This window comes from Lycorma delicatula, chromosome 1 (genome assembly GCF_047948215.1).
Source record: "Lycorma delicatula isolate Av1 chromosome 1, ASM4794821v1, whole genome shotgun sequence".
NCBI classification, from domain to species: Eukaryota; Metazoa; Arthropoda; class Insecta; order Hemiptera; family Fulgoridae; genus Lycorma; species Lycorma delicatula.
The window spans coordinates 64,474,091-64,493,349 of record NC_134455.1 but is presented as its reverse complement, the minus strand read 5'-3'; the positions used below and the strand labels follow the sequence as shown (position 1 = coordinate 64,493,349).

At 32.7% G+C, this 19,259-nt stretch overlaps 1 protein-coding gene across 1 annotated transcript in view; it reads left to right on the top strand.

Moving 5' to 3' along the window:
• Nucleotides 1-11,364, top strand: part of P5cr-2 (Pyrroline-5-carboxylate reductase-like 2) — a 51,557-nt gene extending 40,193 nt beyond the window's left edge. The window contains exons 5-6 of the mRNA XM_075355931.1: nucleotides 496-661; nucleotides 10,510-11,364. Of these exons, the coding sequence (XP_075212046.1) occupies nucleotides 496-661; nucleotides 10,510-10,634 (291 nt within the window). The 3' untranslated portion in view covers nucleotides 10,635-11,364. The remainder of the gene's footprint in view (nucleotides 1-495; nucleotides 662-10,509) is intronic.
• Nucleotides 11,365-19,259: the final 7,895 nt, after the last annotated feature.

Here is a 19,259-nt window from a genome sequence, read left to right as displayed (position 1 = left end):
ATGAAAAGGAACTTGTTTCTTTGAATTGTTTTAAAATGGCATTCACTGTCCCTAGTCCAACGCCATTCTCAGAAGCTATTTGTCATTGTGACACTGTATGCTCAGAAAGAGAAACAATTTCCGAACACTCTCTTGGAGTTATGTCGCATTATTATATACTCAAGACACACTGAAAAGAATACAAAAATATGATTTTGTCATAAAAACTGGAAAAATCTTCACACGACACTAATTATAACGTGAAAATTGCTAAATAACCAAAAAACAATAACCTCACATTAACAGACAACTTAAAGAACGGGTGTGGTCAAGCAGTTTAGAATTTCTTATCAATCTATATCTATACCTTTCTTCTTTTTCTTTTACTATTTTTACATACTTTTTCCTTTTCCTTTTTTCTTACTTTAATCTCCTGGTTTGACACTATGTATGATGTCAATAAGATTTGTAAAATATTTTAATATAAATTTTTTTATGGTGTGTAATAATTTTCAGATTTTTATCTTAATTGAAGCACTAGCAGATGGTGCAGTACGTATGGGACTACCCAGAGATCTAGCATACAGACTAGCAGCTCAAACCGTTATTGGTGCTGGTAAAATGGTTCTTGATACAAAGGAACATCCTGGATCTTTAAAAGATAATGTTACTTCTCCAGCAGGTAAGATATAAAACTTTCTAAACTTTTTTCTACACATTATTTTTAAGAAATTAATACAATAATTTATTATAACATTAAAACTGAAAAATAATATAGTCTTGTGAAATATAAATTGTATATATAAATTATATTTTTTTTTGTCTGGTTTGTAATATTCACGTAATAAATAATCTCTACTGTTATGATGGCTGTGATCATTGTGCAAACAGTATTCATAATGAATTTATTAATACTCAAGTTCATTTATTTAAAAATTAACCTTACATGGAGTTATAATTTCACAGCAGTAGCTGATGTTTACTGTTCATAGCGTAGAAATTTTAACATGACAAAAATTCTTATAATGTAATTTCAAATACATAGTTTTCATTTTATTTTCTTCAAGTAGTTGTTTCTTTGACATATTTTAATTTAAATTATATATAAACTTGTATACTAGAACTGTACAAAAGAATTTTTTGTTAATATATATTATATTTTAACGATTGTTAAGTACGAGAATATCTGCTTTATCTAGACAAACAACTGTACCAGTATTAGTTCATCACCTTAAATTTCAATAGCTTTATTTATGTTCTTCATTTAAATGTAATTTATACTTATTTACTTATTCATTATCAGATAAGTACTTACTTTTAATTATTCTAATCTAAAACTAAATATTTTGTTACTTTATAGCAATTCTTATATACAGTGGTACCTTGAGATACGAATGTTTTGAAATACAACATGAAATATTGTAAAATTTACACCTCGACATACAACGAAAAATTTGAGATACGAATTTGCAATGTGCGATAATTGCATAGGTGATCCCTAGATGGCAGAGCGTTCGCTCAGCTTTCCTCCCGCCACTTCTGTCCGCTACGTCGCTCTGTTTGGTTGTTGAGACCACAGTCCTCTGAATAGCCACCACGACGTGTTATTCGCTTTGTTTGTGCCTGTTTTTCGTGTCATTTTGGATAGTATATATACTGTACTCTGCATATTTTGTTATTTTAACCATGAATCCCAAAGTTAAAGACAAAACTGGTGAAAAGAAAAAGCCTAAGAAAATGATCTCAATGGAAGCGAAACATGAAATTATTGCAAAGCATGAGCGTGGCATTCGTATCATCGACTTGGCAAATGAGTATGGTCGCAATCCTTCTACAATATCCACGATCATCAAGCAGAAGGAAGAGATAAAGAAGCTGCAACCTTCCAAACGCGTCACCATTATTTCAAAGCTATGAATTAATATACATGATGAGATGGAACAGCTACTTTTATTATGGATTAAGGAGAAGCAATTGGCAGGTGACTCTGTTTCTGAAGCGATTATTTGTGAGAAAGCTGGCGCCATCTTCCAAGACCTCAAGCGTGATGTAAGCGAGACGGAGGGAGAATCATCGCAAGGCGGTGAGGGGTTCAAAGCTAGTCGTGGCTGGTTTGACATTTTTAAGAAACGAAATGGCATTTATTCAGTTATTCGTCATGGAGAAGCATCTAGTGCAGATATTAAGGCGGCTGAAAATTTCATTAAGGTTTTTGAAAAACTCATTATTGAAGAAGGATACCTATCACAACAAGTGTTCAATTGTGATGAAACAGGGTTATTTTGGAAAAAAATGCCTAGGCGCACGTTTATCACGGCTGAAGAAAAGAGTCTACCCGGCCACAAGGCTATGAAAGATAGGCTAACGCTATTGGGGACTTCAAAATAAAACCGTTGCAAGTCTACCACTCGGAAAACCCAATGGCCTTCAAAGCTTATAAAGTTATGAAAGAAAAATTACAAGGTCTGTGGCGTGCAAACAGTAAAGAATGGGTGACCCGTCAGTCTTTTATTGAGTAGATAAACATAGTTTTTGGGCCTTCAGTGAAAAAATACTTAATCGATAATGGTCTACCGCTTAAGTGTGTCCTTCTGTTGGATAATGCTCCTGCTCACCCTCCTGGCCTTGAGGATGACCTTTTAGATGAATTTAAATTTATTAAAATTGTCTATCTGCCACCCAATACAATGTCTACCCTTCAGCCCATGGATCAACAAGTTATCTCCAATTTTAAGAAACTTTTCACGAAGCATCTTTTCAAGCGTTGCTTCGAAGTTACCGAAAATACGAACCTAACATTGAGGGAGTTTTGGAAGAATCATTACAACATTGTGATCTGTCTTAAGCTTATAGATATTGCCTGGCAAGGTGTTACCAAAAGAACATTGAACTCAGCTTGGAGAAAATTATGGCCAGATGTTGTTTTAAAACGAGAGGGATTTGAGGGATTCAAACCTATTGAGGAGGAGATGGTATCCATTGGTCGCTCCATGGGCCTAGAGGTACACGAGGCAGATGTTGCTGATCTCATTGAGGAGTATGCTGAAGAACTCACAACGGAGGAGCTGAAGGAGTTACAGAAGATTTCCCACTCGGGGGTAATGATGGAACTCAGCAGTGAGGAGGAGGTCGAGCCAGAGGATAAACTTACTTCACATGAAATTAGTGATATCCTTGGCAAGTGGCAGGAAGTGTCTGATTTTGTGGAAAAAAGACACCCAGAGAAATTGTCTACAGGGAGAGCGAGTGCCTTATTAAATGATAGGTGTCTCACATTCTTTCGTAACATTTTAAAAAGAAGGCAGAAACAGACCTCTCTTGATCGTTACCTTGTGAAGGTCTCACGCAGTGAAAGTCAGGAAAGTGAGGCCAAAAAGGCTCGACGTTAAAGTGATGATTAATAAACATTGTGTGTTATTAATATATTAATAAATAAATTAATAAATATTATGTGTGTTATTACTCGTTTATTTATATACAAATTGTGTATATTATATGTAATTTAACTGTGTTTTGGGTTAGTTTCATATCGCTAGAACGCATTAATATATATTACATTATTTTAAATGGGAAAAATTGCTTTGAGATACGATTTTTTTGCCATACGACGATCACAGAACGAATTAAATTCATATCTCAAGGTACCACTATACTTTTTTATTACTTATATGTTGACTGAAATAAAAAGAATTTTAATATTAACTTTATTGATTATCAATTTAAAGTAACAAAACTAATCATTTCTCAGTACATATTTTCATTTAAAAATAATGCTATTTGAATTTGACCTCAACAGGGATTATTACCCTTTAAAATTTCAGAGGTTGACATCCCCACAACCCTAGCCTTTGCAATGTTTCTTTCCACTATACACTGAGCTGCTGAAACTTTTACATTATACACATACACCACTCTACAAACACTTCACAAATTTCAATATACCCTGATACAACAACATATTATCTTACACTGTCTCTTCTTACACTTAAACTAAGTGATGTTGTGACACCTTCCAAAATGCAATAGTAACCTAAGGTAGAAACTATCATGCTGATGGGTGGATGGCTGAATCTAGTGAATCTCAAACAATGTTCTCTAGGGACCTGGGCAAACCAACTAGTAATTAGCTCTAGTTGTGTATGCATGGGCGCAGCAGAGGTTGTCTTGTATTTCCTTAGTACTCATGGGACCAAAATTACTAGTCCTCAAAAAAAGCATATGATGGTTGGTGGTCCATCTGAAAAAAACCATCAATATCACTCTTTTGAAAAGACTTCGTTCAGCTTTGTCTGCGAAGGACAACAGTACCAAAAAAATAATGATTTAAATGGTGAAAAGTCCCATCTACAATATACAAACATTAAATTTATAGTTCTTCAGAATAATCGGGAAGGTGACTTCATTCGTAAGGACTCGCCTTTCCTAATAAATAAGGTAATAATGGGTTCAAGTGGTTACCCCAAGAATGTCAGAAAATTGATAAACAGATCAATACTGGTAGAGACTCTCAGTGTTGAGTAGAGTCAATCGCTCTTACGTCTGACAACATGGGCGGTATTACAATAATTGTGGTATGCCACAAAACCTTGAATACCAGCCAAGAAGTAATTTATTCGCCAGGATCTTCTTGGAACATTAGTGAAATTGCCGATGAGCTTCATCCCCCAAGCTGTTATAGAGGTGAAGAGAATAATGAAATGTCAGAGTGGAGTGGAGGAGTCTACTCATTTCTTTATATTAAAATTCAACCTTTCCATACCACCAGAGAAAATAAAAGTAGGTTACCTGTCAGAGTATGACCATTCATCCCCAATCCACAGCAATGTTTCCTGTGTCAAAGGTATGAACACACTACAACTTCTTGCTCGAACACTGCAGTATGTGTTTGATATGAGAAACAAGATCACAATAACACCGATTGCAAGGAGGAAGATAAATGAGCTAACTGTGGGAGAATACATTCAGCTCACTCATGAGATTGCCCAGTTTTTAAAGAAGAGAATGTAATTCTCAAAATTGTATTGAGCTCAAGCTCCAGCCGCACAAAAAGAATATGAAAAGATGCTGAACTCCCAGAACCTGGTTAAACCAGATGTCTCTTTTGCCACTGCTATATCAAGGCAGGTCCTTTTCAAATGCAGTTTATCAACAGTACATATGAATTAAAACTACTTGTTCAGATAACATCTGAACAAGTTGCCTTGCTCACAGCCACTACTTCATAGCTAACTAAGAGTACAGGCAACAAGAAGGATATGTACCCATAAGAAGGGGATGCACAGATCAGTGTTTCAAAAATAAACCACAATCACTGTTTATGAAACTATCACATTAATTACCTAGTACATTCATAATATCAAAAAAATTATATCTTAAACTAAAAAATGGAAATAAAATGCTTTCTTGATTAATAGCTGAAAATACCTTCAGGTTTCTTGTACTATCACTACTAGTACACCTGCTTCACCTCATCTTTCTCTCCTCATCTTTCTCCTCATCTTTCTCTCAGCCATATTATTTTCCTTACAGACATTGTTCTTAATACTTTATATTTTAATTAGCTCAATTCATGACTTCATATACTATTATGACTTGTAAATTATTATGTGAAATATAAACCACCTAAAAAAGAAATATTAATATTTGAAATTAGTTTCCTGCAAATTAATTTTGCGGGATCTCGCATCTTCAGTTAGTATTGAATTCTATAATTACATTTATTTAAATCTTTTAAAAATTGTTTATTTTGAATTGTTCTCATTTTTATAAATTTTGAATAGTATTATGAACACATATGCAAATTTTGCTGTCCAGTACTAGAATGATGTAATCTTTAAAATTGTGTATTTTCCTTTGTTCTGTTTTCATTATTTCCAACTATTAGTCTATAATTTTATTATATTTTTAATTAAATCGTCATATTCAAATGTAATCTGGTGGTTCATCCATTTTATATTTATAAATGTAATAATTTTTCATGTATATTTATTTATCATTATTACATTCTTCTAAAATCTCTAAATTATTTTTGCAATCAGCAATACAATGTTTCTATTCTAACAAAAGGTCAGCCACATTAGACATACCTCTTTTATTGTTTTTATATACTGTGTAATATTCTGTAAATCGTTTTTTAAATGATCTTACTGGTTTTACCAGTACAAGTGCATATTATTACATTCCTTGCACTTTATTTTGTATATGCCACTTAATTCCTCTTTACAATAGTAAAGAGGAATATTAGAGGAATTATCTTAAAAATATTTTATAATGTAATTATTTGGTTTATATATTTTTTTATATTTATTTTTATCATATTCATTAATAATCTTTTCTATTGCATATCTGCCATTCTTCTTTCTTATTAGAATTACTTAAATATAACTATATAAAATTTTTAATAAATTAAAAACAATAGAACACAAAAATTACTATTTGAAATAAGTAAATATGACGACTGTTGTAAGAAACTCAATGGTCTGTTTTTAATGGAAGTTAAAAAAAAGTTTGTCCATTATGGTTATTTAAACAAAAGTATTGTTGTTATTAGTGGTTTTCATAAAGTAAGATAAATGAAAATAATTTTGAAATTCATTCAGTTAAATAAAAGTATTTGAATATTAATATTATGAATATATATATATATATATATATATATATATATATATATATATATATATATATATAATATATATATATATAATAATATATATATATAAATATATATACATGAACACTGGTTTAATATATTTTATTTTCATATATCTATACTTATGTATACATATATTAGTAATTAAAATTCAGCTGATCACAATCATCAAACAACAGAACTAATCATTAAATATTATTAGAAAAAATTAAAATAAATTTAAAAACTATTTTATAAATCAATAAGTAAGAAGAGAATTTACATTAAGTTTATTTAGTTATTAAAAATTCTTTATAAAAAAGTTAATGATAAAAAAAAAATAAAAAGCTAACACATATGTTATAAACATATAAATTATGGTTGAGCTGTTGTTTACCAAGATTAAAAAGATACTTTTAATAATGGCTTATCAAAATTCACATCTCTATTTGAATACAGTTGCTCACAGAGAAAAAACTTTAAAGTATTATTTAATATTTATGATGTCCCTATGCAGCTGTCGCCTGTCAAGAAAAAATCATTGATACTAGAAATATTTTTTTTTTTTTTTATTCATATTAAGTATTTTACTTTCAATAAATGTATTAAAAGATTTAATAAAGACACATTCTATATGGAATGAACTTCTTTGCTGAACAGGATATAATTTACTCAGAAACCTGTTTTTAAAATTAAAATTTTTCAAAATTTCCTTTTCTAATTAAAATGGTATTAAGTACTAATCATTTTTTTCTCAAGGGATTAGAAGACCTGGCTTTATGTGCCAGGTACTTCACTTGTTAATTTACTGTGCAGCCACCAAACAAAAAACAGAGCACTATGTTGATCTATAGGTAGACCTCTTACAAGATAACACTAAGGATGCACTGGCCCAGTCATCAAGATCCTGGAATTATTAACATAGACAAACTGCCAGAGTCAAACCTACATCCACAGAACTAATAATGTGGAAAGAAGTGATCAAGGATAAGGAGAAAGGGTGGGTGATGAGAATTGATTATCTATCTACTGAACAGACTGGATTAGTTTAACATCTGTGGTCATTATAGTTAGTTCTTAGCAAAAATGTTAATACCCTCCAGAGAAACTGTGTTCTACATTGATTTTACATTAGTATGTAGACTTATTATGTATTACATAATATGAAGACTTATTCTATATATAGGAGGCAGTTTACTAAACAGATTTCAGCTATAGGCATTCTAACTTTACCTTTTACCTTTAAATTTTCAGAATACTACGCTGATCACCTGCAATGATGATGTAGAATTATCAGCTTGTTAGAATATTTTCTTACTTGGGACCCTTATAGATACTGATCCAATTTTTAGTATGCTATTACAGATACTAGACATTTACTCATAATAACTGCTGTTACTTCTAAAAAAATGTCTTCTTCTGTGTAATTAGAAGCGTTTGCCGTAGAAATGAAGGAAATAAGCTATTGTGAGATGTAACTTTCTGAAATTACATCTATCCTACTTAAAAGTATCTTGAAGTTAACTATTGCCAGAAGCTTTGTCATTTATAATTATGTGTGTATTGAATGTTTGCCAGATTGATTTATCTGTATTCAAGAAGTCTCCAGATTGAATTTGAATCAAAATGTAGGCACCTTGATCCTTTTTCTATGTACCTTCAACTAGATGCATCTCTAAAATGACTTACAGTATATATTGTTAAGTAGCACTTAAAAATTGGAACTCAAAAATACAATGTGTTTTTAAGGAGCTGATGTTAACTTGGATCATAACCTGGTTGTGGCAGAAGTACTCATGGAATTGAAAAGAGTTAAAGTGGCTGCAAAATTTAATATAGAAGTTCTCAAGAAGGAATCACAAACTATAAAATTAGATGGAATATTCAAGAACTATTGACAGAGGATGTTTTACCGATGACTTAGATGGAAAATGGATCAGAATGAAAGAGAGTCTGCAAAGGGCAGCTAGAGAGGTAATAGGGTTTAAGGAAAGTATAGAAAAAAGAAAGAATGGGTTACTGTAGTCATAAACAGAAGATGGATGAAAGAAGGAAATGGAAAAATGGAGTGATGAAGGAAGAAAAAGGTATAAGAGATTAAATGAGGTAAGGAGGGAAATTGAGGAGGCAAGAGAGAATTGGATGAAAAACAAGTATGATGGTATAAAACAGTTGGAGAGAGAAGGGAAATTTGACATGATGTACAAAGAGGCCAAGCAGACATATCTTCAAGTTAAAGGAAGGCATTAAGAATGGAAATTGAAAATAAAGAAGGGGCTGGGTAAAATAGCCAGAGATTCTCAAGAAATTCTGTGAACATGGAAATTATACATATAATGGCTGTATGAACTATAACATCAACCAAATGAAGTGAGCTTAGAGGAATAATCAAAAGTGTGTGAAGTAAGGGTATATCATATACTGGAGGTGAAAGTGGAAAGAGATTTGAAAGAAATGAAGAACAGAAAAGCCTGTGGGCTTGATGACTTGCCAAAAGAAATTCTAAAAAGTTTGGGAAGTAAAAGAAGAAAGGAAGTCATATTTTTGAGTAATGAGATTTATGAAGAAAGTAAATGGCTAAGAAATTTCTTATCAATGGTGATGTTACCAGTTGAGAAGAAAAAATAGAATGGAATTAAGTATGAAGAGTTCAGAACTATAAGTTTGTTATCCCATGTAGCTGAAATGCTTAAGAGGGTATGAACAGAAGGATATCTAGGAGACTTTCCAAAGCTATTGCTGGAGAACAGTTTGCTTCGTTGTTTGGGTGCACGAGATGCTGTTGGTGGAAGGTACATTCATAAAGGAAAAGGCTATTGACCAAATACAATCGATAAACTAATGACTATTCTAAAAAGTGGTTGACTGGAAGGAAAGAAAGCTAATAAGTAGTTTTTACCTTGAACAAGGAGTAAAAGTTTGAGTATTAAATAACTTAATGGAGGAAGGCAGGATTGGAAGAGTTGGTAGACAGGATGCTGTTGTTTACCTACCCTGTTTAACATTTACCTTGAGATGCAAAAGTGCATGAAAGAAAAGGGAGGTGTAAGTGTTGGTGGGAAGAAGATAGAATGCATCAAATTTGCTGATAACTTGATATTGCTAGCAGAAAATATAAAAACACTTACAGAACTTAGATATCGTGTGTAAGGACTTTGGGATGTAAATCAATAACAAGAAAACTTAATGTATGATGGTTGGCAGAATAAGAAAAAAATATTAATCAGCCTAAAAGGAGAAGAAATTTTTCATGTAGAGTCCTTTAAATACATTTAGAGCGATATATGTAATCATATGAAATGCATAGAGGAAATAAAAATAGAATTGCTATGTTTAAAGAAACTTTTAATAGAAAGAGAAGCTTGATAAACATCTGAGAAAAATATTTGTCAAATGTTTTGTTTGGAGTGTAGGATTATACACAGAGGAGATGTGAACTTTATGCAAGGAAGATGAGGAAAGATTTCAAAATTTGGATATGGACAGAAAGGGAAAGTGGACAGACAAAATTAGTAATGATGAGGTGTGTTAGAGAGAGTGGGAAAGTGTATCCAGACTTCATTATGTCACTACTCTAGATTTTGAGAGATAGAAAAAAAGACAGGATTAGACATGTATTGCAGAAGGATTGTTTGTTAAAGGTTGTCTTAGAGGGTATAATGAAGGGTAACAGAGGGAAATGAAGAAGGAGAGAAACTGCTCGATGGCATTAAAGTAGAAAGAAGTTGTGTTCATACAAAAAGGTTAGCTGAAAATATCAAAGAATGAGAACCATTGCTATGTAAGGACCAGCACAGAACACTGATGATGTTGACTCTTGTATACATCTCATTTCATATGTTTTAATTTCAGTATTCTTATTCATATTTTTATAGTGTAAAATACTGATTAATATTTTTCAGGTTCAACAGCTGCTGGTTTATACTGTTTAGAAAAATCTGGTTTTCGATCTGCTATTATTGGTGCTTTAGAAGCAGCAACAGAAAAATCTAGAGAAGTGAGTAAATCATTTGAAAAACTTAGTTGAAAAATATTATTTGTCTTTTTTTTCAAATTGTGATTTAACATCATGACTCAGTAAATTATATTAATTGATGGCATAAAATGCTATTACGGTAATTTATATTTAATTTCTTGTTTAATGTTTTGCAGTTTTTAATATTTGACATTAAGATTTAAATTACATAGGGATTTTCAAATATTTTATGATTGATATTAACTGATTATAAAAAAGTACGTCATACAATTTCAGAAGACTATTTTTAATGTTTTTCTATAATATAAATAAGGAGATAATTCCTAAAATTTATAAATTTTTAATTAGGAGCAATATGATGCTAATGCATTATAACTTAATGTAAAGTGTAATATTCTGTTGCATTATCACAGTACAGTTTATAATTTATAATTTTAATTTAAACCCTTCTTGCATTAAGATGTTTAATTTTCAACATTACATATTTTATGATATCTGGATGCTTGAAAATAATTTAAACATGGTAGTTAGATGACAATATGGTAGCAACAAATAGTATGATACTAATTTTCTAATGATTATAAAGTGTTTTTGAACAGTAATTTTTTTATTCATCTGAAAAATAATATGTGATAAAATATTACAGAATGTTACACAATTAATATAGCTGCTGTATATACAGTAAAGAATCTATGATTATTTTACACTAAAATTGCTGTGTGCAATATTTTATTTAACAACAATTTTGTTAATATTTTAAATAAATTATTTATTTTAGAAATCTTGTTTTTGTTAATCTTATTTTAATGTCTATATTCTGGTCTTTTTATCAAACTAAAATAAAAATTAATAATTTAACTTACTATGTACAATATAATAAAAAACTGGCTTAAAAATATTGTTTCATATAGAATGTCTCAAATAAATGCAAACACTCTGAATAATTATACCAAAAAAATGAACAGTGAGAGAAATGACAAAACCATATAAGCTGATAGTTCCAAATATCTATTTTTCATTGTTATCACTCATTGCTAGGTAGTATGTTATACAGGTCATTCGCGGGAACCGGATGTTTTTTAAGTGGGTTGTACTCGGGCTTCGAGGTGGGAGGGGCACGTGGCTGGTGTCTGACGTTTCCTTTGTTCATAGCATTTACATTTTAGATGTTGAGATGGAGCCGTGGACGCTAGACCAACGCCTGTACGCGTATGACAGTTTTGTGCGAAATGACGAATCCGTAACTGCTGTTCAACGACATTTCCGCCGTCAGTTTAATATCCATCGTAATGCAAGTATCCCCCTTCTCGTAACACAATATTGCGATGGGTAAACAACCTTCGAACAAGCGGTTCAATATTGAAGAAAAAACCACCGGGTCCCCGATGAACTGCTAGCACTCAGGAGAACATCGAATGAGTAAGGGAAGCCATTGTCAGAAGCCTACGCCGCTCTATTCAGAGGCATTCAGCAGCGCTTCAAATGAGCACAAATACGATAAGAAGAATTCTGCATACAGACGTGCATTTCCATCCTTACAAGATAGCCGTCGTGCAGCAGTTAAACGAACAAGATTTCACGCAGCGATTACAATTTTGTCGATAAATGCTTACCGTTTTTGAAGAAAATAAAAATTTGTTATTGTTAATGAGTGACGAAGCCCATTTTCATCTGAATGGCTTCGTCAACAAACAGAATTGCCGGTATCGGGCAGAAAGAAACCCACATCAGCTACACGAGAGACCACTTCATAGCCCAAAGGTGACTGTCTGGTGTGCAATAGGAAAGGTCGGTGTTATTGGACCATATTTTTTTGAAGAAAATGACGCTGCTGAAACTATAACAGCTGATCGTTACATTGCGTTGTTGATTACGTTTTTCATCCGTGAGTTACGAAACCGGGGAGTCGATTTTCAAAATGTGTTATTCCAGCAGCATGGAGCTACAGCGCACACTGCGAGGGCAACGATGGCTGTTCTCCGTAACTTGTTTCCGGGACGGATCGTTTCCAGATTCGGCAACATTCTTTAGCCCCCTAGGTCCCCCGACTTGAGTAGTTGTGAATTTTTTCTGTGGGGGTTTCTGAAATCGCGTGTGTACGGCAATAAACCGCGTACATTGGAGAACCTAAAGATCGCAATTCGTCATCACGTCACCCAGATTGATGTAGACATGCTGCAAAGAATTGAGGCCAATTACCGTGAAAGGCTACAACAATGTATTGCCCAAAATGGACATCACTTGCCGGACATAATTTTTCGTTCATGAGTAAGTAACAAATGCTTTGATTTAACAACTGTTTCAGTACCAATAAAACTTTTTTAAAGTAAATATTCAATTTTTTATGATTATTTTAAAAACATCCGGTTCCTGTGAATGACCCTGTATATTCCAAACAGTAAAGTTAGCTAAAATTCAGTTGTCTTTAAGCAACATAAGTGCCTTTTGAGTTGTTATTGGAAGACTGAGAATGTTGAAGGGGTTAAAGGAGTAGGGCAATGGAATTTAGAACACCACCACCAACAAGAGTAACAACTGCAAGAATTCATGGCAAGTTTAAAGCTAATCTAATAGGGAAAAATGTAAAAAAGATGTGATTTGGATGAAGAAAAACCTCTATGGGTAATACCGATGCTGCTTTAGCACTGCAAACCTTTATACAATCCCCAAAGAAATATTTTGGGTCATGTTTTTCTAAGATTGATGTTAAAAAGATAATGTTCATAGAAATGAACTTATAGGTGGAGATTCTATATCAAAACTCTTCTACATCCATTAAAAGAAGATTACCAAAATCAGGCAATTGCTGATTGATGTGAATGGTACCAGGACAGGTGTGAAACAAATGTTTCACATTTAGCATTTGTTTATTTTTAAGAAACTTGTTTATCTCTCCTTAGCACTTGCTTATCTTTAAGAGAATAGTTGAATATTTGACAAGGGACTATAAAATTCCTCACTCAGTGGTTTATTATTATAAGAGCCTTCCTCTTGCAATTCAAGTTACATTCCATGCAATTACTTACTGTGAACTTGAATGTTATGTCCTATCAGTCACAATTGTTATTTGTGTGAGAAGTTAAGAGTTGAAGTTGAACTGGTCACTTAAAGTTTCCTGTTTATCCTATCTGAAAAAAATAAAAAAAATTAATAATGAATTTTAGTATTTTAATTGTGAGGATTGTGCAATATCTTTGTATACAGACTGTCTTGTGTGCGTTTACAATACAGACCAGGGTATATCAGTTCATATATTCTCAAAATGAGCTTGCTGATATGAATAAATGAGAAAATAAAATAAAATTAAATAAAATAAATATATTTTAGTAAAAGATTATATTTTTTCACAGTCTTAGGCTACAGTTTTTTTTAATAACTTTTAATATCTATTTCATTTTGTATAATAAAAATGCTGTTTCAGTGCAACATGTGATTAATACACCTAGGCTACACAATAATCATATATTTTAGTCAACGGTTATTAGTATACGATAGGTAAAGACACTTTACATAACATATGAAATCCATGGAAATAATCAAATATAATGAAATAGATTTAATTAAACACAACATGTCAATATGGAACTCACCAAGGTTGAAGAATAAACTGGCACTAATGAAATCACATTATATGAAGGAATTTGAATAAAGAATTGAATGCTCTTGTCTCAAACATTCAAATCGATACTCTACTATAGTGGATTATTTGTTTGAAAAATTATTATTTAAAAAGAGTACTAGTAGTTAAATTAATATAGTATTTATAATGTATGTAATCTATGGTGTATTACTTTACTACATTCGGAAATTTCAGCATTCACAATACAATGTCCAAACAACGTTTCTTTTTCATTAGTTCATTTATCACATCTTCTGCAGTTTGAGTGTACTTTCTATGTATGTTGAGAAGTGCTAATCCATTCAAATGTCTATTTCTAGTAGAATTATGCAGATATGTTTGTAGATGGCGAAATGTTGAGAAACATCATTCATTTGTATGAGGGTTATTTTTTTCAAGGTCCGATCGGTCACGAAATTAAAACCACAATGAAAATAAAAAGTTTTTTTATTTGTAACAAGTACTTACATAGTTACGCTATTTCTCTACATAGTCGCCACTCCAATTTAGACATTTGTCGTAACGTGGTACCAACTTTCCAACACCCTCGTCATAGAACGGAGCCGCCTGTGTTTTCAGCCATGTTTCAATGCTGGTCTGCAACTCGATGTCTGTGCCAAAATATTGTCCTCCTAGCCAGCGTTTCATGTGAGCAAAGAGGTAAAAATCAGATGGAGCCAAGTCCGGGCTGTGTAGTGGGTGATCAAACACTTCCCAACGAAAACGCTGCAGAAGCTTCTTTGTTACAGCTGTAGCGTGCGGCCGAGCATTGTCATGGAGAAAGATAATGCCTGATGACAACATTCCTCTCCGCTTATTCTGAATTGCCTTGGTAGACGTTGAAGAGTCACGCAGTATGAGGCTGCAGTGATGGTCGTGCCACATTCCATGAATTCCACCAAGAGAACTCCATTCCAGCCCCCTAAATACAGTAGCCATACACTTTCTGTTGGAGAAGGTTCACTTGAACTTCTTTGGTTTACTGGGAAAATGAGAATGCATCCACTGTTTGGATTGTTCTTTTGTTTCTTCAGTTTTTAAATGGACCCATGTCTTGTCTCCTGTGACAATTTTGTTCAAAAAATCTTCCCCTTCACTGTGGTAGCGCTGGAGAAACGTTAGGGAGGCGTCCATTCTCATTGTTTTGTGATGGTCGGGCAGCATCTTGGGAACCCATCTCGCACACAGTTTGCAGTACTGAAGTCTCTCACTCACAATGGTGTAGAGAGCTGACCTTGAAATTTCAGGAAACGAACCACTCAATACAGAAATTGTGAACCGACGATTTTCTCGAATTGCCTCATCCACTCGCTCAACGATATCATCGGTTGACACTCGCTTCCTTCCCTGACCGCTTGCATCATGAACATCTGTACTTCCTGCTTTAAAGTTCCTGCACCATTGGTTGCACTTTGCTGTCACTCATTGAAGTTTCACCGTACACATTACTAATTCGTCGTTGAATTTCAGCTGCATTACACCCCTCAGCCTGAAGAAATCGAATTACCGCACACACTTCACACTTGGCGGGTTTTGCAATTGTTGTAGATATGTTCACGTGCTAGCTGCATGTTCAGAACTAAACGAAGGGACGCGGCGTGATTGAAGGCCATACTAGAGACGCTGCGCAACACATATGCGCAAAGGTTCATCCAATTTTTGCGTGGATTTTTATTTCGTGACCGATCGGACCTTGAAAAAAATAACCCTCGTAATTGTGGACACTGGGAGTGCATCTAGTATTTCTAACAAAGTGAATATATTTGGTATTATGTTGGGATTGCACATAGTTAACCCATCTATGGCCATTTTTGGTTGATCTATCTTCTCAAAATTTTGCAATTTTTCTGTTCCTTAATTTTAAATTCATTATTCAGGTCTTCCTGGCAACCGCTTCTTATGTCACTGGCGTAGAATTCTGTAAGTGAAGTAAAGGCAAAAACTTGGCAGAGGCACAAGGTCTGGGTTCGTAGGTAAAAGGCACTGAAAGCCTTTCCATATTTCCTTGTGTTTCAAGAAATGTGAATCTAGTTGGTACATAAAAGTATCCAAAAAATGGAATAAAAGTAGAGACACAGAAGTAAAGTTCTGGCGTCACTGATGATAAGTCCAAGTTTACATGTTTCTCATGCTACTAGCGAGGGATTTGAATGGAGGATCCCAACCTATTCAAGACTTAAGAAAAACAATGAAAATTTCAGAAAATTCTTCATCAACATTTTTGTGTATACATTTCATTTCACTGTTCTTATTTTCTGCAATGTTTACTGCTTCCATGAGATCAATAGTTGAATTCTGCAGGAATTTATCCAGTGGAAGACTTAAAGAAAACAGTCTGAATACAAACCAGTGATCACAAATTGACAGTCTGTCAAAGCACATAAAAGTGAATTTGCTTGTGAGGAGTCTTTGTCATCCCATTCTGATATGCTTTGAAGGGTTGCAACAATAGGGTCAAACAATTCCACCACCACAGAATTATACCTTTCCAACAACATGTTGCGCAAGTTGTGAACGAGTTTTTCATGGCATGAAGTTGTAGTTTCCATTTCAATTATCATCAGTTTTAAAATATGTTGCCTTTTAGGAGTATTAAGAAATTCATACAGACTCGATATTGTACCCATACAGTTTCTAATGGCAGTTGCTTCACAAATACTGGATGCAGCTAAGTTGAGGTGCTAACAGTGGACAAATAAAGCTGACAGAATTATCTCCTTTACATGTGCCTGGACTTCGTTTACTTTTCCTAACATGGATTTAGCTCCATCATACCCTTGATCACGAATCTTATTTATGTTTACAATTAATGAACACAACTTATATAAGTAATATACACTTATATAATTATGATTATTGAAGAAGGAAGGGCGGCAGACTGGATCTTACATCGATAGATTTTGTTACTCTGACTTTGTGAAATTACAGGAGAGAATATGATGGATTTTTAAAAAGATACTGAAATATATATGTGTAAATTTATAGTACGTTTATTTTATACTGGCCTAATATTAAAAAATACTTAAACCTTCAAGGAGGGATTTCAAACCCGGTAACCTCCCTTGCGTATGCCCCTGTGGAGCATTATTATATTGCTTCTTCTTCTTCTGGATTCTTCTTCTTTTTTCTTCTTCTCCTTCTGTACAGGCACAAACTTAAAAATTTAGCAGATACAAAAAATTCAAAAACCTGTATCCTTTAAGTTTTCTCGTAGTAGTAGGGTTTTAACAAAACAATAGTTTGATTGAGAATTGTGAGTCCAGCAGATAAAAGTAGTAAGCAATGTAAGTAAGAAATAAAAATGAAATGTAAAGTGACAAAATCATATGAAAAATTTCCAGAAACCAAAAAAAATAGAGTAGGCCTTTGGAGTGTGGGAAATGAATTTATACGGAAGCAGTTATATAGAATTCTCACTATAAAAGACAGATGCCGGCTTCTGTGGTGTGAGTGGTTGCATCTCGGACTTTTATCCGGAGGTCCCAGGTTCAAATCCCAGTCAGACACAGCAATTTCACACGCTACAAAACTTGTCATTCATCTCATCCTCTGAAGCAATACCTAATGGTGGTCTCAGAGGTTAAAAAAAAAGAAAAGACAGATGAATAATTTAGGTTAATGTATTTTTCTGATTCAGACTACAGAGAATCATATTTCTTAGAATCTAAGTTATAAAATTAACCAATAGTGAACATAATTACAAATGGATGGAGCTTTGCAAAAAATTGCCTGTTAATTCAGAAACAAAACTAATACAAATTTTAATTAATTTTCAACTACTATGTTGTGCTGCTGCATGACTCTTTAAATATTTATTCCTGACCATAGAAAATGCTATTTATTTCTTAATACTAATTCCTAAAAATTCATCTGAATTTGTTTTGTGTATGCTTATCAGAGTTTTTCTTTATTTTTGGTATAACACTCATTTAATCAGAAACAATGTGTCTATCTTAACATTTTATAGTTGATATACTTGTTGATATTAAAAAAAAATAAAAATAGTGTTGTTATATAGGAAATATGGCTGGGTACCAAACACCAAAGTGTCTATTACCTTCAAGGTAAGAGCTGAATCAGAACTAAATAAACAACATATTATGGACACTATTTAATTATTTTAATTTTTTCTCAAAACTTTCAATATTTTTAATTACAATGTTCTTTTTCAACTAACTCATCACATACAGATTATTCTGCTGGAAATAATCACTGTTTGTGGATTGGTTCTACTTTTAAAATTAAACCAGTTTTTTTTAAATTCTAAAAACAGATACATTAGGCACTGTTTTTCTAAAAGTGAATATTGACTACTTTGAGAGCTATTACAAGGTGGTACCCCTGTGAAAAAAATTCAGTTTGGAAACATTTTGTTGTTATTGCAGAAAGAAGAAAGAAACCAGTTCATTAAATTTTTTTCCATGTGTATGTTGCAATCTCTTCAACTTGTGAACAATAAGAAAATTCACAGCTCAATGAGATGAGGATGGTACATGGAAATGTAAATGAGATATAGTCTTGTTCAGAAACCGGCTGACCATTCATCTAATTAACCACATGTCTGTGTGGTTAATTGAATTCCAACCACCAAATTAATCAGTCCACTGTTTAGTATTCAAATATGTATAAAATTACGCTAGCAATAAAATTTCTGAATCTTTGACTTTGAAAATCAGCTGTTAAATAGTCCATCTGCAATGATGATTTTACCATTAGACCAACCTTATGAGTATCATCAAATTGGAAAGTTTTTTTTTATAGTTTATTGAAACATACAAAAATCTACCATAGCTATATCATAATTTTTAAATCTTTATCAGCTGGTCTTTATCTACATGATGAATGAACAGTTTCTGTTTTAATAAATAAATACCTTTCTTCTTTTCACAATGAAATTAGTGAGTCCAATCTGCTTAATAATGGTGAAGAAAATATTACTATATCATTCTACATTATTTTGAAAATATATACATATTTTTTTAACTTATGGATAAAATACAAGTATTTAGTTCCCTTTATTACTTTCCCGCCTAGCGCTTTCCCTTGTAGAAGGGAAA